The 19964-nt window shown below is 55.8% G+C and overlaps 1 protein-coding gene across 3 annotated transcripts in view; it reads right to left on the bottom strand.

The window, feature by feature from the left end:
• The window catches only part of MAPKAPK3 (MAPK activated protein kinase 3), a 37416-nt gene that overhangs the window by 7966 nt on the left and 9486 nt on the right, over window positions 1-19964 (bottom strand). For 2 of the 3 annotated variants that reach the window (XM_027120922.1, XM_027120920.1), the window contains exons 1-3: window positions 19421-19556; window positions 18886-19162; window positions 469-608 (exon numbers count right to left, since the gene is read on the bottom strand). In XM_027120922.1, the coding sequence (XP_026976723.1) occupies window positions 469-608; window positions 18886-19110 (365 nt within the window). In that variant the 5' untranslated portion in view covers window positions 19111-19162; window positions 19421-19556. Of the gene's footprint in view, window positions 1-468; window positions 609-18885; window positions 19163-19420; window positions 19557-19964 lie in introns of those variants that run through there. The other variant, XM_027120921.1, reaches the window with a different exon arrangement.

Below are 19964 nucleotides of genomic sequence, written 5' to 3'. Positions count from 1 at the left end.
AAGACACAGGGCCCAGGGTCTGAGGAAGGTTAGGGTTGAGCCACAGTGCTCGTGGAAGAAGCCCAGGGTGGAGAAAGCCGCTGGCTCCTGGATCTAGGCCCTGATCACCCAGCACCTGGTGGGGCCGTGGGAGCACCAATCCAGGTGGGAAGGAGAAAGCTGAGGGGACAGTGTACTTCCCACTCTTCCCCACATCTCTCCCCCACCCCCTACATTCAGCTCTTCCAGCCCATCCTCACAGAGTGGAAATCATACCCAGGGAGGCCACATTAAAGCCCCTGTGGATTCCTTCCCACCCTTGCAGGAAGGCCCTTGTGGCCAGCTGCGCAGGTCCGCGACCCTTCAGAGGCTGGCGGGGGGCCTCCCGGAGATGCTATCTGAAGAACAGAGACAGCCCCTAAAGAATGGCAGGAGCCTGGGGGCCACAGGGGTACTAATGAGGCACTGAGACAGGGTGGGCCAGCATACCATTCCATGACGATGAGGAGACAGCGTTTGCTGTGATGCATGTTCTCATACACATCCAGGATGCGCACAATGTGGGGGCCGCCTGAGGCTTTCCAGTGGTGGTCCACCTCCTGCCGGGCCTTGGGGCTGTCATACAGGAGCTGAGGGCAGGTAGGCACAGAAAGTTGTCAGGCCTAAAATCCACTTCCCCAGGAGCCACCCAGTAGTGCCACTGCCCTCACTTTGCAGACAAGGACACGTAATCTCAGAGAGGCCTGTGACCTGCCTAAGGTCCCCCAGCTTATGAAGGGCAAAATGAGGATTCACATCCAGGTTTTCCTGATTGGTGGTCCAATGAGCCTCTGGACTTGATTGAGGGTCAGCTTCAAGCAGCTTAGCTGGTAGCTCAGGAAGCCCTGGAAAGTAGCTGAAAGCTTGGAAGGACTCAGAGGCCAGAGAAGCCCCTGCCTCCCTTCTTGGGGACAGCAATTGAGGTGGAAATTGAGTGGACTTCGTAGTCAAATCACACATCACCTGTGAGACCCCAGGCCAGGAGCCACACATCGCCAGAGCCTCATTTTTACAGTGAGATGGCATGAGGGTTGTGGACCAGAGGTAGAGGTTGGCAGCAAGGAGGACCCTGCTCGAGGGAAGTGACTGCCTGGCGGGGTGAGGTCTGGGCTTGGAGCTAAATTCCTCCAATGACTCACTGTGACCTCAAGCTAACATTCACAGCTCCAAGCCACAGCCCACAACTCTGTAAAATGGAGTAATAATAGTCATCCCCACAGGATACATCACATCAAGGCAGGCAGCATGTGGGTGGGCGTCACGATCCTTGTTCAGGTTAACTCAGCCCTGGGCTGTGGCTGTCAACCTTACAGCCAATCACCGGAAATGAGCAAGACCCTGAAGTGGTCATGCTCAGAGGAGGTGCAGGGGGTGGAGACGTCAGCCTGCAGGGTGAGGTGGCCCAGAATGGGGAGAGCAGGGACAAGCCATCCCCCGGGTAAGGCTGCTCACATTTGCTTCCTGGCTGAACAGGGCTGAAGACCAGGGCTGGAACCCAAGATAGGCTCAGACCAGCTCCATCTTGCTCAGTACACGCCGGACCCTGGGCCACCCTGGGCCTTGCTTTCTTCTTCTGCAGGATGGTTTCCCCTCTGCCAGGGCATGTGTGGGCAGGCTCTGGGACCAAGCTCTCTAGGCAAAGATCAACTGGGGCGGAAACGAATCCCTGCATCTGCTTGCCCCTTGGTCTCTGGAGCTTGACCCTAGTGTGGGGTGCAAGGAGCTGGGCAATCCCCTCCACCAGCTCCGGGGTTCCTTCTCCACTAACCAGTCCAGAATGGGGGTGTGCATGGAGACGGCTGCAGGCAGACATTCCCAGCCTGGAAACCATGGATCCCTTGCTCGTGCTGCCTTTGCCTCCTCTGTTCTGCCCACACAGCTCCCATGTACCGGCTTCTTACTTAACAGCACTGTGGGTAGAGGCTTGGTCACCCCCACTCACCACATCAGCTCCCCCCACCACACTGTGTCCTGAGGTGACTCAAGCCACGGGCACCTCAGGCTTTAGCCACAGGACCAAGGATGTACCATCCTCCCTGCCTGCTCTGTCCTCTCTGCACCCCTTCTCTGCTTGGCCTCCTAACACTTCTCCCTGCCTCCTGCCACCTCCTCCCTAGCCCACCTGACCATGTCCTGCCAGGGCCCCCAGGCAGGCTCCTGGACCCTCTCCTCACTCTGCCCTGTTTCTGGTACCTGACCCCGATATCAGGGTCCTCTCTCTTCTCTCCTAAAATCCCAAGCTCACAGCTGAAATGCTTTCGGTGGGGTCCTCAGCCCTACCTCTTTCTCTCTGGTCCTTCACTACCTATCCCCAACCACTAGTGCTCCGTATAAAGGCCACCTCCTCGCCTGGCATCCAGAGCTCGTCTTCCTCTCTCAGCTCATTTCCTGCTACCCTGGCCCCAGAGCACTTGATTCTGGTCAGAGTGATGTATGTTCTGATCCCAAATAGGCCTCACTCTCTGCCTACGCCAGGTGCACTCTTGCTCCATCTCCTCTACTGGGCTAACCCCCTTTTTCTGAGGAAGGTTCTGGTGTCAGTTCAGACGTCTCCTCCTCTGGAAAGTGCTCCCAGCACCTCCCTCAGTGGTTTTTGCCTCTGTACCTCCACCAGGCTGGAAGCAGCTTGAAGGTACAGACAGGTCGGGATTACCTGGGAGTCCCGGGCTGGGGTCTGGCAGAAAACACTGGGCTCCTGAACAAACAAAGGATGGGATGATGGGCATGGGGCTGGAAGGAGACAGGGGTGTGAACGGGAAGGGAGGAGGACAATGGATGGCCTGAGCCTGCACCTTGTGCTTTGCTGAGGAGGAGAAGCAGGTGGAACTGTCCTGAGCTGGAGCCTCTCAATGCCTCCCACCCTACTCAGTCCATATTTAGGATCCCATTTACCACATGGATTAAAATAGTCCTTCTCTGAGTGCCAAGGCTCTGAGAACAGGCACAGGGGTGGGAGAGACCTGACCCTAGAAAACACAATAAATGCCTCCAGGTCTCTCTAAAGGGGAGATTACAGAGTCCTGCACCTGGGCCCACCCAGGGCCAGCTGCCAAGAAATCTCCAGGGCTGTCTCTCTTGATCTCTCAGGGTGACCTTGAGTGCAGCCCCAAACCTCTTAGAGTCTCAGTGTTCTCATCTTTCTTCCCCCTTGCCAAAGTCTTCTCCTCTCCTAGGAGTACCCGCAAAGACACCTCCTCTCAGAAGCCCTCCCTGACAACCTGTCTAAAGAGGACCTCGAGGGTCCTTACTCTCCCCTCATCCTTTATTTTACTTTCTTTCTATATATGCTTGTTTATTGAGGTATACTTTACATACACAGATCTCAAGAGTCCAGTTCAATGAATTTTGACAGTTGCATACACCCTGTGACCCACACCCCCATCAAGACAGAAAATGTTGCCAGCTCCCCAGAAAGCTCCCGCATCATCACCCTTTTTTCCTCCCTCCTGTGCATCACTTGCTCACGACCTACAATTAACCTGTTCCTTTGATAACTCTTTAAACAAACACACACATATAGATGTTACACTTTCAGTATGCCTGGCTCTGTTCTGAGCACTTGATAAACATTAGGAGGAAGGGACTTTATTACCACCATTCTTTAGCTGAGGAACTGAGGCACAGCGAGGTGAAATAACCGGCCCCAGATCATGCAGCTGTTTCCCCAGTCAGGCTGGCATTGTGCTGCCTCTGGCCTCAGACTGTGGACCCACAAGGGCAAGGCCAGTCTGCCTGGTCACCTCTGGGTCCCAGTACTGGCACAGAGCGCTGGCTCAGATAATATCTGTAGATTTCATGAACAAATCTATAAAGTGGGGATAAAGGGAAGAAACCCTCACAACCCATCATGAGGAGAGAACAAGATTAAATTGAGGACCCAGGAAGGCTCAACAAATGAAAGACATGACAACCTGGACAGACTTCCTCCCCACTGTACCTAACCTACCCTCTCTGGTGAACTTTACCTCCTCTTCCAAGGAGCCCATCCTGATTCCTCCAGCCCACAAGGCCATTGCTACAAGTTGGCTTCATTCATGCAAGTATATGAGGCTTCACTATCCTTCACGAAAGGTGTCCCCCAGCAAGAGCCCCATCTTCCCAGGCATGGGAATGAGCACAGGGCTAAGAGACAGGAGCCCCAGGTTCTACTCTTATTCTCAGTGTGACCTGGGGCTGGTCCTTTGCCTCTCTGTGTCTCTGTTTCCCTTGTGTTAAGATGCAGGGCTTGGGCTAGACTGGGGGGGATGGGAACCACAGGGAGGACCCCTGGTCAGGGGCTCCTTGCAAAGTGGGGTCAGTAGTCCCACTCCCACAGCACTGTCCCCATGGAGCAGCCTCTGGTCTCCAATGACCCCATATTCAAATGCCTGAAGCTGCTGGGGGCCACCCGGTGTCTTGGTCCCCAGCCACAGCTGGGAAGAAAAGAAGATGGGGTGGCCTTCTGACCACGCAACACACCCGTACCCTGTCCTCACTCCCATCCTACATCCCCTGAGCCCCCCAGGGGTCCACCAAAGCTGGAGGGTCTGTGATGGCTCCTGGACAGCTCCATAGCTCCAGCTAGTGCCCAGCAGGCTCCCTTATACGCCTGTGAGACGGAACCCTGGCTTCCTCCTAAGGGAGGGCTCCCAGCTTTCCTTGAGTTGTGGGCCCCCACTGAAGTTACACAAGCATCGAATCTGAGACCATATTTCTTTGATCAAATGACAATGCTGTAGCCTCAGTCTTTGATTATGTGGTTTCCACCTCTCCCTTCTCCCCTCACTCTCCTTTGCCAAATTCTCTCACCTACCCCCAGAGCCCATAGCCAGACAGCCGAGACCCCTACCAACCCCACCAGACAGTGGACCCCAGCAAAGGTTGAGGGCAGAGGGGCCCACGCTCCTCCAGCTCTCCAGGTGGAATGGGAGCCTCAGAACTGGCCAGGCCTCCTCCCTACCTCCACGCTGTGTCCCTTTCCACCCAAGCACAGGGTTTACATGTAGGTGGAGGAACTCTTGAGTTCGGGAGCTGAGAAAACAACAGCATCATTTGACTGTTTGGAAAACAATTTACAGTTTACAAAACACTCTTTTCCCTTATCTCATGGGAATGCTGGTGCCACCCTGTGAGGCAAGTAGGGCGGGACCATCAGCCCCAATTTATAGAGTGAGGAAAAAGAGGCTCTGGAGGATGAAGTCATTGCCCTGGGGCCACCAGGATGGAGTAAGGTAAGGCTGGACAGGGAGGAGAACAGGACTCCTGAGAGAGCATCCAGACAACCCCTCCCTGAGGGGAAATGAGAGGAGGGGGTGGCCGCAAGTCAGAGAGGCACTGGCCAAAACTACTACTTGCAAGACTTGGGAAACTTGTTCTGAAATAAATGTGTGCATAGGTGCACGGGTGTGTGCAGAGATGTGAGTAGGTGTGTGTATGTGTGCACGGAAACATGGGTAAATGTACACGTGAGTACATGCACATAAGGGGTGTGTGCATGGGTGTGTACGGGTGTATGTGGTATGGGGCTGGGGAATGTGTGTCAGTGTGTGGGCCATGGTATGTTTTTGTCTACAGACTCTGTGATGTTGATTTTGATCCCTTCAGAGAATAAGGCCCATCCATCTGTCCATTTATTTGTGCAATATTTTCTATTTCTCTAAAGTGCCTAGCAGAGAACTGGGCACAGAGGGGTGCCCAAGAAAGACCAGGGGTCTTGGGCTTCCCTTGTGGCGCAGTGGTTGAGAGTCCGCCTGCCGATGCATGGGACACGGGTTCATGCCCTGGTCCACAGGCCGCGGAGCGGCTGGGCCCGTGAGCCATGGCCACTGAGCCTGTGCGTCCGGAGCCTGTGCTCCGTAACGGGAGAGGCCATAACAGTGAGAGGCCCGCGTACTGCAAAAAAAAAAAAAAAAAGAAAGAAAGACTGGGGGTCTTGCTGCTACAACTCAACCTGTGACAGCCTTGTCTGGGCAGGTGACCAAGCCTAGACCCTCTGCTCAGACCTCCTCTCCCACTGAGGCCTCATCTCCACTGCAGGAGCCATCACCTCACATTGCCCAGAGCTGTAAAAGTACTCTGTCTGCCTTCCTAGAGCATCAAACAGAGCTGGGATGTCTGCAGTGACTCTGTAAGACACAGCCTTGGGACCAGCCCCCAACACCCTTCTTCACCGTTCTTCCCAGGCCCACATGCCCACCCACACAGCCAGTGTCCACATCCAGCTCACCCCAGGATGGGCTCTTTTCAAGTAAAAGTGTTCACAGTACCTGTCACACACACACACACACACACACACACACACACGAGGCCCCAAGGCCCCGGGGCCCCAAGCAGCCTCTCCCACTCCATCCCAACCTCCACACTCCCAGCCAATGAACCTGCAGCCCAGGCCAAACTGCTGTGGCCTGTGCCAGAACACCCACTCCTTCCAGGGGAAGACAGCTGGTTTATAGTCTCTCCCATCAGTGAGGCAGCAGCAAATTAAAAAATATGAACTCTGGATTTCATGACAGCCCACAGCCCAAGAGACATTATTAACCCTACAGCAAAGGGAACCTCATGGAGGCCAGGGATCCACTTCCTCTCACTGCTCTGTGGGCCACTAAAGTCCCATTATTTCCACTTTCTTGGGATTCCAGCTTGGTTTGATGCCAGAGGATACAGAGGAGAGAGGCAGGAAGGACTGCTGTGTCCCCCAACACCTCCTCTCCCACCCTGCGGGTTTCACGCCAGGCTCAGGCAAGGGCAGGCTGGAACACTCAGGAGCTGCATCTCCGGGCTGTCGATTACACCACAGTTACACACGCTCAGCGCCAAACACTCAGGCAGTGGAACTGAACAGAATATTATGGGAAAATCTAGGTTTGCGACTCATTTTTTTCACTGTGGAGAACCCCAATTCTCTACAGAGGGAGGTTATAGATGAGAAAAAGCACTTTGAATTTACTAAACTCCCTCCTTGTTAAGAGTTTTTCAACTCAGCCATATCTGAGGTCCCTTCTGGCTCCCAGTTCTGTAATTATTTGGGATTATTTTCCCATGGGAACATATCTCTAATTTTATGAGAGACATCGCTGGAAGAGCAGGATTCATTTTACAGCCAGCTGTTGAGACCACCCTGCCTTGTGCTGTTAGCAGCAGGTGGTTATTAGTACTCTGCACCCTTGCCCCTGGCCAGCTAGTGGGACCCCTGCTGGCTGCTTTGCCTACTTAGAGCAGAGGCCATAGCCTCGGGATGGGGTGGTAGAGACTGACCTCAAGTTCAGGGTTTGAAGCAGGAGTTTCCTGTTTAAGGCCTCAGTATCTTCCTTATAAACCCAGACTCATCCCCCCCACCCCCGCCCCCATCACTGACTTCACCCTCTCCCTCCCCACAAGGGCACCAGTGCTATTTGGAGAGTTGCTGGTCATGTCAAATCTAACTTTTTAGCCCTGGTTTCAAATTAGAGCCTCAGACATGTGCCATTATTCTCTCATGCACTAATTTCCCCAGCTTTCGTAGCTCATTAACAGAGCTAACGGAACTGATTTTGCAGCTATGGATTAGTTGGCCCCATGCCAGATCAGACCTCGCTTCGTTAAGTTCTGGCCATATCCTGTCCTCCGTCTCACCCTGTCTGTTCACTTCTCCTCCTCAGCAGCTTAAGTTCCAGGGATGTCGGCTCACATGATCTACTGACCCCAAATGCCCAGGCCCCAGCTGAACGCCTAAGGACTGATGGAGTCAGGACAGGGTTACCACACCCTTCATAACAACCGTCCCTCCCTGGTGTTTGGCCAGTGCTGTGTTGGCCACAGTGCTTGGTCACAGATATCGCCTCATTCAGTACTCATCACATCCTGAGGAGAACCAGCATCACCCTTTTCCTTTGGGGAGCCTGTGACTCTGAGAGGTTAAGTGACTTGCTCAAAGTCACATAGCTTGGTAGTGAGAGTCAAAACTTGGATCCAGACCTGTTGGCTTCTAGGCAGTGAGGGCGATGCAGGTGGCTGCTTTGTTCCTTTCATGTGTGAAGCTTGGCCCCACAGCCCTGGGGCTAGACCAGGCTCTGCCCCTTGGCGGTCATTACAACGGTGGTGGATGTTCACAGAGCCGCTGCCATCTGCCAGGCATGTTACACACCTGTTAGCTCTTGCCCTTCAAAAAGGACATTACTGGGGCTTCTCTGGTGGCGCAGTGGTTGAGAGTCCGCCTGCCGATGCAGGAGACACAGGTTCGTGCCCCGGTCCGGGAAGATCCCACGTGCCGCGGAGCGGCTGGGCCCGTGAGCCATGGCCGCTGAGCCTGTACGTCCAGGGCCTGTGCTCCACAACGGGAGAGGCCACAACAGTGAGAGGCCCGCGTACCACAAAAAAAAAAAAAAAAAAAGGGCATTACTGACCATCACTTTCAGCTTAGGAGACTGAGACTCAAGGATATTCTATAGCTTCTCTGGGTCACATGGTTCACACATAGCCACCTCCGAGTCCAGGAGTCCTTTGGACACCAGGATTCAACCCTCATGCCCAGGGAGGACTGCACATTTTACAGATGTCTTCCTGACCCCTACAAACATTTACTGGCCCTGCCTGGGGGTCAGGCCTGGAGCTGCGGCTAGGAATGCTGTCACAGGCACTCCAGGATTTGGGGGTCTATGGATGAGTTGCTGCCAATTAGGATGCTTGATGAGGATGTAGGCCCTAGGGAACTGTGCCTGGCTCCTTCTCTTCCCTTCTCCTTTCTTTCCAGATCCAGAACCTGGCAGAGCAGGCAAGATGGAGAAGGCCAGCCCCGGGAAGAAGGAGGGCCCCCAAACAGCTGCTCCCATTCCAGGCCAAGGGTGGGGTACCTGATGGCCGGGGCAGGGGTGGGGGGACCAGGAGGAAGTGGCTGACTGGCTGGGAGCCTCCCTAATCACCTCCCACCAGAGTCCTGGGAGGGGAGGAAGTGGCTGGGGCTCTAGGCCCAACGTCTTTCTAGGAGGCTCTGCCAGCAGGAAAGCCAACACGCGTTTTGAAATTGTCAAATCTCAGGAACACAAGAACTCCTTCAATTTGCCAAATTTTGGTGGCCTCAGTTTGTCTGCTTCCTCCCAGCCCCAGAAAACGTGGAAACAAAGGCAGAAGTGCCAGGTCTGGGGAGGAATAGGGAGTGGTGGGGGAGGGGAAGAATGCTTCCAGAAAGAAGGAGTTAAGCTAGGCTCCCAGGCAGGGAAGGAGAGGACCAGTGGCAACATGAGTGCTAGCTGGAGCAGGCCCAGGTCCCAGTGCCCCAGGTCAGGGTCCATGCACTATGAAAGACCAGCTGTGGCCACAGGGCTCTGGGTCAGACAGACCTGCATGCCAGATGCAGAGGCCAGTTCCATCCTCCACTCACCTGCGGCTTTGGGCAGGCCATTCAACCTCTCTGAGCCTCACTGGCCCAATCTGGAAAATGGGGACAGTGACAGTACTCATGTTCCCGGGTGGCCACGAGGACAGAATGAGAACACACAGAGAACTCAGATTAGCACAGTGCCAAGTGCACACTGAGTGGAGATGGGCTTTGAGGTTTGCTTGGCTTCAGGATTCCCCTGGGTCTTGCCCTGAGGTGGTCTCACACTCTTCACCTCCCTATTCTCCAGAATTTGGGGAAATTCAGGTGCAAACTCTAGGACCCAGAGAGGCAGACTCCCTCCAATCCAGCAGGTCACAGAAATGGTCTCAGATCCTGAGAGGTAGACCAAGAATCAAAAGTCTATGGATACTGCTGCTATGAAAGGCTCAATGAGGAGGGGCAGATCCTCCAGGGTGGGAAGATCATGGCTAATCTCAGGGGAGGGATCCTGGGGCATGGGAAGCAAGGCTGAGAGCTAGGGACCTAAGCCAGGGAACTAACCCAGCCCTCAGCTTTGGCAGACTGGAGGAGAGGGCACATCCCCACTCTCCCAGGTGGCAAACACCTTTACATCCTCAACTCCTCCATGCATCCTTTTGGGCAATGTCCCCTTCTGCAAAGTGTGTGGTGACCTTGGACCTGTCCCCTAATACCTCCCTGAGCCCCAGTTCCTCATCTGTGAAATGGATATGCACTCTCCTCACCCATGGCAACGAAGGGAGAGGGGCAGGCATGTCTGAGACTATCGGCACCTGCTTTACAGGCAAGGAAAGAGGCCCAGAAAGAGCTACAACCTTCTCCCCCTCCCGGAGGTTACAGTGTGTAAGTGGCAGGATCAGAACTCCCTCTGCCCCAGGCAGGTGCCAGATCCCAGCATCCTACCCACAGCCTTCCCACAGGGGGCTGAGAAGAGGCCACACAAGTGCCTTGCGAGCCCCCTGAGTGCATACTCAGAGGGTCTAGCTTCTATTATCATCTAACTTCTTAGAGGAAAAAAGAATTTTTCTGTCAAAATCAGCTACATAATTGGTGAAATGTTACCCTGGTTCTATTTCTTCTGTGACATTATAAAAAGAAGACATCTTCCTCATAAGACTGGACAATTTTTAGCGAACATAAGTGTTTTATTCTAATCTCAAAAATGTCTCTTCAATGGTCCCTCCTCATGAGGAGACCCCACCTTGGCCACAGAGTCTGTGCCCCCAACCGGCCAGCTGTGCTGCAGTGATGCCCGCATAGCCCGCGCAGGGTAACAGAGGACAGGCAGCGACCAGGGCGAGTGAGGCCATGCCCAGGCGACCCCTGCTGAGGCACCCATCTTGCCATGCCTGTGGTCAGCTCTGGAGAGGGGACCCAACACACTCTAGCTCTCAGAAGAATGACAGCTGGTCTCTTTCCCCTGGAGGAGACGTTACAAAGATGACAAAGGAATAAGAAGGGGGGGGGGGGGGTGGGAGGATGGACCGCACCACCCCCAGAGACATGGTGCAGAGACCCTTGGGAACCTTCTGACTCCACCCCCCAGACCTGCTCTTCCCAAAGCCAATATCATATCTGCTCTGCATCTCTCCCGCTTCCCTTGGCTTCATCCACGTCCCCGCAGCTCCCCACACAGGCCTGGGTGAGCACCGGCAGCCATTGCCCTACTCAGGCTCCTCCCAGGGGAGGCAGGGAAACTGGCTGCCCAAGCTTCTGGCAGACCTTGGCCCCTGGTCCCTTTCTCTCTCCTGCTCCTGTTCAGCTAGAAGGCTCCCAGGCCTCTGACACCCAGCTGGCTCCTGGGAAAGTCTCCTTGTCTCTGGAGCCATAGCTGTGAGGAAGGGGAAGTGGAAGAGGGAGGAAGGCCCCACCCTCTGGGAGACCAGGGTGGCAGCCAGCCAGCACTGAGGGACACTCCGGCCATGGGAATGGACTGCAGTGACTCACCCTCACTCTCTCAGGCCTTTCTAGGGTAAGGACACACCCTGGTACAGGCTCGGCTGACTCAAGGATTGACCCAGCCATAGAGCGTAGTGCAGAGGGGTCTTCAAACCTGAGTCATAACCCCCTGAGCTCCTGTCCCTAGCAGAACACATACCCTGCTGGTGGTGTCACCACAGATGACCAGGTTCCCCTGGCAATACCATTGCTAGCTGGCTCAGGAGAGGCATCTCGGGGCACCCTCTAGTCAGCCTCCGCGCTGCCTGTCCTCTTGCAAGAGCGGCCCCAGCAGCGGGCAAGGGGGGCCCCACCACCTGCCTGCTTGCTTGGCACTGCCCACAGTCGCTGCCCACCCAAAGGGTCTTCACAGCCAGAAGGGGTGGCCCTTGTCAAACAGAGCACCCAGCCCCTCATCTTACAGAGGGGCAGACTGGCCTGGGAGAGGGGCCCAGCTCCTGATGCCCACTGAGCCTGGCACACAGGGAAGGATGGCTGAGAGGCACCGTCTGGCTGCCAGACAGGCCAGGGTTCCAGGGTTACTTCGCCTTTATGAATCTCAGTCTCTGCTTCCATGACATGGGGGTGATCACAACCCATTCTTAGAGTCTGCTGTGTTTGTGTTTAGCATTCAAGGGATAAGTGGGTGCTCTTATCCCCATCCCCACCCACTATGCTGCTGCCTGCCAGAGGGCATGGAGAGCACTGGCCAGTCCCTCCGACACATCCTGAGAAGGGGGCTTGTTTATGTTGGGGAAACAGCTAGGGAACAAGCTATGAGTCCTCAGAGGCTGAACCCTTAGGAATGTGGCGATGAATGTGGCAGGTCAAGGCTCTGATCCTTCATGCTCCTGAAAACAGACTGTGAGTTTTGCTGAGGTGGGGGTGAGGGCAGGTGCAGGGTGCAGGCTAAAGAGCCAGCTGCTCTGGGGTGCTTCTCCCAGCTAGTGCGGGGCAGCACACAGTTGCACAGGCTGCATCTTGCATCTCAAGCCCTCCTAGCCCCTCTGCAGGCTCCTTCAGCTGGCTCCAGCCCCTTCTCTCCCCCACCTCAGCCCAGGAATCCTTGGGAGTCACAGTGCTCCTGGTCTTGCACCATTGTCCCAAGCAAAAGGCTCAGACCATTGAGCTGTAAAAGGAGACCCACAGGCAGAGGCCACAGCCAAGGCTGACCTCCCACACTCCACAGGGGGATGCCTCAGGTTACAGACTTGGCCCACATGCTCCTGACTCCACTGCTCTGGCGGCAAAGGCAGCCAGCAGCTGGTCGAGGCCAGGAGCAGGAGGAAACACTGTGAGCGGCATGGGCGCGGCCGTGCTCCTCCTTCCTGTCCTACCCCCACCCTGTCCCTAGGAGGTGGGGCAGACTTTCAGGGTGACTAGGATGAGTCCCGAGCACCTGACCATCCCCCATCTGTCCTCTGCCTGCCGGAAACCCACAAGACAGAGTGGCAGGGCCCGAGAGGGGAGGGACTGAGTGACAGCAGGAGAAACAGAGATGGGAAAGAAGAAAGGAGAGGGACAAGGAGGCAAAGAAGACCGAAAAGGGAGAGCAACACAAAGAGAAAGTAGCAAGGACAAAGCCGTAGTCTAAAGAAAAGGGCAACCCTAATCCCAAACCCGCAAATAAACCCAAAATCAATTTTCTCAGTGTCTCTGGTCTGTCCAGCGCTGAAAAGGCCTCCTGAGGCTCCCTGTTCCCACAAACAGCCGGCTGCCGCCTGGTACTCCAGCCCTAAACACACCCGCACGGTTCCCACAGAGCAGAATTTTAATCACAATTACACTGGCCCTAATCTACTTAGTTCCAAAAGGGCTGGGGGGCGGGGGGGGGGGGGGGGGGGGGTGGTTTCTTTCACACCATTCTTTCAAACCCTGCGAAGAGCTGGCTTCCCCAGGTGCAGGGTGAGCCCAAGTGAGTCCTCATGAAGGCCAATAATGTGCCACCAAAAAATGCACCCAGGCCCCCCCAAAGGAGAGCTCTGCCCTCTCACAGTGCCTGCAGGCCCCAGCTGTCTCACAGCAGGAACCTGGGGATAGTTAGCTACCAAGACTGAATCCTGCTTCCCACCACATATTCAAACCCTGCGTTCAACGGCACCACAAAGACGATGGTTTTGCAAAAAATTCCGGAACTGCCTTTTTCCAAGGTTACTTGGGGAGAAAGTAGCAGAAAGGACTTCAAGCCCAGAGCCCTGCTCCTCTCTCAACCCCAGGCAGCCTCTCATGTGGAGCCACACAAGACCTCCAACAGGTGGGAGGGAGGGCAGCAGAGCAAAAGTTCTCCTGGGAAAACATGGGAGCCTGTGGGAGCCCACTAGAGCTGTGGTCTCCCTGCCCTGAGAGCAGTAGACCCACTTATCCAGGTAGGGCCTGGTGTGCACTTTTACAGCACAGATGTGTGGGGAAGGCGCCCTCGCCTAGGTATAACCACCGTCCCCAGCTCTTGCCTGGTGGCCTTCACCTATGGACACGTGGCAGCCAGTTGCCAGGCTGGGACCAAAGGAGGCTGGGGGGCTGCACAGCCAGATGCTCCACCTGCCGCACCCTCTCAGGGACCTCCCATGATGGTGTCCCAAGGAGGCCCTGGGAGAGGAAGACGAGGGATCCAAGTAGAAAACCAGCTTCCCCAAGTGCAAACCTGGGGAACAGGCAGAGACAGAACAGACCTCTATTGTCGTGGAGACCAGGCCCTGAACTGAACAACAGCTCAGGTGACCCAGAAGCCCCTACAGCACCCCTGGCAATAGTACTCCACAAGGGTCCCAGTGATGCTGTGAAAGAAAGCTCTGGGAGAAGGAGGGAGGATTTTTGCCCACCTAGTGATGGAGGGCACCAAAGACAGACAGAGGCCTCTGGTGGGATGAGGTATGAATCTCAGTTGTGGGCAAATGGAGAGGAAGAGTCACCGCTGACCACTTTCCCCCATCCTTTAAACCCTACGTAAATGCCTCTTTTTCCACAGGGCCCTTTGGTCTCTCCACGGCTCCCCAGAGTTTGTCAGGGCCTGGACACCAGCCCTGCTGAGATTAGCCACATCCTACCAGGACACAAGACTGGGAGTTGGGAAGTGGTACTCCACAACAAGTGCTGAACTGTGCAAACCAGGCATGCTGTCACAATACACCCAGTGCCCTCCTCTGTCATCCACATCCTTCTCAGACCAGAGGCCTGCATTAAAGCTGGCAATCTCTTCCAGGAAACCTCCCCTGGCTGGCCCAGTCCTGACAGTTTCCTCTCGCCCACTCACCAACCTGCCTTCCTCCCTGTGGCACCCTGGTTCGCTGGGCTGGGCTTGTCTGAGACTCACAAGGCTTGAGATGAACCATATACCCTTTCTGAGGCAGTCCCACAGCCATCATGGTCCGGGTGCACTGGCCTTGCGGGACTACCACCTGTCCACTTACAGGCATAGAGTCCTGTATAGTGAGGAGAGCTGGGCAGATACAGACAAACACCAGCAGTATCACGTGGGGCCCAGTGGAGTCATGGAGGACGTTGCTACCACCTTTCCAGGAGCCAAGCCTCAGAGACCCTCCCATGTCCCCGTAGACTTGCACGAGGCATGAGGTGACTTAGGTGCTAAGACTCTGGCATCAAACTGCCTGGATTCACGTCCCAGCCCTGCCACTCACCAGCTATACACCTTGGGCAAGTCGTTTACCTCTCTGAATATCAGTGTCTTCATCCATAAAGTGGGAATGAAAAGAGTTAGGGAAGATAACATGTATTGTACACTGGGACAAGGCCTGCCAGACAGAACGCTCTGAAAAACTATTGGCCATTCACAAGAATATTAGACTCCATACCACCAAGGCCTGAAGCTGGAGAGATGGCATCAGTTCCTGGGGGGTGGGGGTGGGAAGAAGACTCTGGAAGTCGCAACAAAGGGGATCCTGACAGTAGGCTACGAGCACAGCTTCTAGAGCTGTGAGCGAGGCCAGCTGGGCAGGATGTGAAGCATATCCAAACAATCCCCCTCTGCCCCAAAATCTCACTATCTGCATTTTATAGAGTTTGATGCTCTCCTTAGGATCCTCATTTAAAAAGCAAGTTGCCCACTCCTGGCAATTCAGAAGGCTCCACTTGAGTGTTGTAGTGCTTGAATTCCTCAGATTCTTTCCTTTCAGGAGAGGGGCAGCCTGAAGAGATGCTTGGGTACAGTAAAACCACTACTGGGGACTCTGTTGTACAAGGCCACCAGCCCTCCACATGCTTCCTGATTTGTTGACTCAGTAAACAAGAGGTCCTGCAGAGGCTGATCTGACCGGCCTGGAGACGGTAGGTGAAGGGGTAGCAGCTCCAAATGAGAAAGTACCTGGCCTGCCTGGAAGCCCCACCCAGCCTCAAATCCAGCTCCACAGCACCAGCTCCAACAGGCCAGCCCCACCCATGGAGCAATGCAGGGATCTCCTGGGCATGTGGATCCAGCACCCTACCACTCTACTCTTTGACAAAGACAGGAAGATGAGGGCACTGGAAGCCCCAGGGGCCTCCAACATTTTTCAGTGGACGCAGAGCCCAGAGAGCAGGGCTAGGAAAGACTCCCACTGCAGACCCCCTCAGTCTCCTCAAGGCTTTGTTTTTATTTATCTAAGTACCACTGTCACTTCTGCCTGCCAGGAGGCCGAGGACAACAAGGCGGCTTGGCAGGAAGTCAGGAGAGGAGGGGATTCAGGCCTCTGCTATAATCCGCCATCCCAATCAAGCCACGTGACTTCTGACCACTAACTCCAGGTCCTGACTTTCATATATGGGATAAGGTTTGAGAGGCTGGGTGTCTAATGTGATGGGGTGGCTGTGTCCAGTTAGGAGTGAAAATAAGGGGTGTCAATTAACCAGTTAGGCCTGAAAGGGGTCACAAGCAAGAGGTCAGTAGGAGGCAGTCCCCTGCCCCAGATACTTGGCAGGCAGACCTCTAGTTCCTGCCAAAGGGATAGCAGAAGTGCTAAGGGTCGAATGGAGAGTGGAATGACAGCACTGGTGGCAGAAGCTGGCCTTGGGAGAGAGTTCCTGAGTATGAGTGAGGCCAAGATGGACCAAGCCAGCAGTCAGGGGCTGAGGGAACGGGGAAGTGGCCCAGCCCCCTAGGAAGGAGAAGCCTGCTTCTCTAGGGCCTCCAAAGAACAGCAACAGCTACAGGGCCATCGACCACAGCTCTTCCTGTTTTATGAGTGCCTGCTGTGTTCCAGGCTTTATGCTAAGCACCATCTACCACCCTAAGCAACAGGGCCAAGAGGACAGATATGGGAGAGGCCACGACACCTGGACAGATCCAGACCACAAGACAAAGACGGGCCAGCCTGGTAACCTAGGACGTAGGTACAGGGAAGCAGAAAGGCACAGGGCTAGGCAGAGGCAGAGAGAGGGCTGAGACCCATTCATGGACGGGCTGAGCTCCTGGGGCCCAAGCCAGGCCATGTGCTGAGGTCTCCTGGCCCTGGCCCTCCTGGGCAGAGGGTAGAGGCTATAAGCATAAAGGTGCCACCTACCTTGTCAAGGCTAGAGCCATCACTCACAGTATAGGTACAACGTGCTAGAGGTTGTGCTCATCCCATCCTGGAAGATGGTGAGGCCCTACCTAGCTGGGTGGGGACTTGGTCACTGGAGGCGGGGGGGGGGGGGTTGGCAAGAACAGGAAAGTGCTGGGTGGGGGCACATCTAATCCATGTCCCCCTTGAGGGCTAACCTAGCACCAGGTCCTGAAGGTCCCAAGCCAATAGCCCTAGCCACGCTCACCCATGAAGCCTAAAGGGGTACAGTAGGGGCATCTGTTCTAGGCCTGCCCAATTCCTAGTCCAGAACAGAGAGCACTGAGGCCCTAGATTCAAGAGGAGGTGCTTTGGAAGTTGTTGCAGACAGAAGTCCCCCCAAGTCACTTGTCAGACACAGCACCTACGGGGAAAGGCCTAGGCCCAGGCCTGCTTAAAGCCAGTTCTGCCTGGGCCCATGAACTCCAGCCTCTCACTCCACCCCTGCCTCACTCACAGCATCTAGAGTACCACAGCGGGTGGTCAGAGCTCAGCCCTGGCTCACAAGGCCAAAACCTTGGTATTAAGAAGAGGCCTCTGTCGTCCCCTTGCCCACCCAGACTGTACCATGACCCTAGCAGGAGTGAAAGGGCTAAGATGGTGCTGAGGGAGAGAATGAAGACTCTCACTTCTCACTTCTTTAGCCCCATCTCCCCTCAGAAGAGCCTCCTTTCCCTTGAAGGACTCAGAGAATCCCCTGCCCGGGGCTCCAAAAGGGCCTCCCAACCCCACTCCACTGCTGGGTTCACAAGCAAAGAAGCTGTGCCTGAGACCCAGCCTCACCAGCCCTGCCCTAAGCATCTTCCAGACCCATCCTCATGATCCCCTCCAAGACCACCCTGGGGAGATGACCCCCTCTATCAGTCCTAGGGCCACTGGGAAAGACACAGGGAGCTGGGCCCAGGTCCCCTGCTCAGATACTTGCAGACTCTGTGCCCTAAATAACTCCTGTAGCCTCTCCAGGCCTGCACCAGGCCCTGTACCAATTACTCTATATGCATCATCTCATTCCAAGCTCACGTCAACTCTCATCAACCCTTGAGCAGAGAAACCTGATTTCAAGAGTCCACGACCTAGTCCAAGGTCATGGAGCTGGCAAATGCAGGCCAAAGATTAGAGCTACATCTGCAGGACTCTGTGCTTGGGCTCATAATTACAATGTCTGTAAAATGAGGAGATCCTTAGCTGTATTCTAACCTCCAGGAGCCACTCTCCTTGCCATACTCTACCTAGCCAGGTGACCAGTGTTACAGGCTGCAATTAAGTAAAGTTCTCAGTGATGACAAATTCAAGAGCTTCTAGGTACGGGCCAGGGTCCTGGGCCCAGAACTATATGACCTAAGCCAGAACTACATGGCTAGATCAGCCACCTCCAGGACTCCCTGGGCTCCACATGTTATCAGTGAGGTCTTAACCAGGCCTATAGGGAGCCTATGGTATGACGTGGCTAGATGGCTGGCTGCCCTCTGCCCAGGAAACAGGGTGGGTCAGAGCTGGAGCAGGGCTGCCCCCTCTCAACATGGGTCTAGTGACTCACCTGGAGCCGTCAGCAGCTTCCTGCCCACAGGTGCAGTGGGCGTCAGCCTTGCCCACCAGCAAGCCCCGGGAGGCTCCCACTCCAGCCTAGGCAGGCAGGGGACCCAAGAGAATGTAGCCCCACCCCAAGCTTTCATGAGAACACAGCCTCAGGCAGAAAGAAACTCAGACCTATTCCAGTCAGAAGAGTTTCTCATTGAAGGGGCAGCCAAGCTGAGTGAGGGTCCCCCTTGGGCCCAAACTCATAGGCCCAGCCTGAAACCCAGAGCCAGAAGCCCCTCCTTCCCTGCTTCCGGGTACAGCAGGCTCTACCCACACTGACTCCACCCCTTGACCCCTTGCTCCCTGGGACACTCGGAGTTTAGCAAGGCTAAGCCTGTTTCCCCATCTGTAAAGCAGAGAGAACCGGGAGTCCAACCTTACAGAGGAGTAAGAAGATGAAATTCTGAGCATAAGAAGCTTAACAGGGGCCCTGGTCATATCCTGTACCCACAGGTCTTTGCTGTTGGGCCCTCCGGGTCACCCACACGGCAGTGAGGGGTCACTGACCTTCAGGGCACACTTCTGCCCGGTGCGCCGGTGGAAGCACTCCAGCACCTTGCCGTTCACACCCAAGCCCAGCACCTGCTTGGACAACTGGTAGTCATCGGTCACTGCGTACTTCTTGGGCTCCCGCCGCCCCACAAGGGCGGGAGTGCCGGCTGAGCAAGGTTCGCAGGGTGCACCTGGTGGGGGCGCAGGGCCCCCCTGCTCCTCTGCTGTCTCGACATCCATGGCCCCCGCGGGGCGCTCAGAGGAGGCCCCAGCCTGGCGCGTCCAGGGCCACCTGGGAAAGAGAGGCAGAGTGAGTTCCGTTCAGACTTCTTCAGTACACCCCAGCCTTGGAGGCCCTGAGCCAGAGTGGGCTTCGGGTGGGGGACAGGGCTGGGAATGAGGAACGAACTGCCGCAGTGTACGGACCCGCGGCAGGGGGAGGTGGTCACGCAGCGGGGCACAGGCGAGTCCTGCCCGGCCACCTGTCAAGAGGGGAAAGGGCCGCGAGGTCCCGGGAATGGGAGGTGGAGCGGGCCCAGGGAGGGCGTACCTGGCGAGGGCGCACCTGACGGCAGCGCACCTGGCTGCAGCGCCGGTAAGGGGCAGGCGCGGCGGTCGCCGAAGCCCGCGGCCGCGAGCGCCCAGAGCTGAGAGTCACCCCGCCGCCTGCCCACGTGACTGCTCCCCTCCCCCGCGCGTCCCCGGCTTGAGGCCGGGCTTGGTCAGCCTTAAAGGGCCAGGCGGGCCCTGGCAGGACGGGGCGGGGCGGGGCGAGGCCCGCCTAGAGCTGAAGCAGAAATAGGGGGCGTGGCTTCTCCAGGGTGCAGAAATCTCCTAGGCTCCGCCAGCCTCCGGGGAGACCCCAGCGCTAGCGCAGCCGGGTTCCGCGTGGGCTGTGCGAGCCGCGGATTTTACCAGCCACCAAGGAAGTGGCAGCACAGGAAGTCTTGTTTTTCTTGGAGTCTCAGGTAGCCCCTTGAGTCGGGTGTTTTCTCTGCACGCTGCCAGGAGGCCCTCCAGTATAATCTGTAAGGCTTGCAACTTCCTTAGTGGTGGCCCACCGCGAGCGTATCTAAAGTCTTAATTTTTGCCAA

Source organism: Aethalodelphis obliquidens, unplaced genomic scaffold, assembly GCF_003676395.1.
Source record: "Aethalodelphis obliquidens isolate GAN/ISIS:26980383/991018 unplaced genomic scaffold, ASM367639v1 scaffold22, whole genome shotgun sequence".
Lineage (NCBI taxonomy): Eukaryota > Metazoa > Chordata > Mammalia > Artiodactyla > Delphinidae > Aethalodelphis > Aethalodelphis obliquidens.
This window is presented reverse-complemented; position numbering and strand designations above follow the sequence as displayed.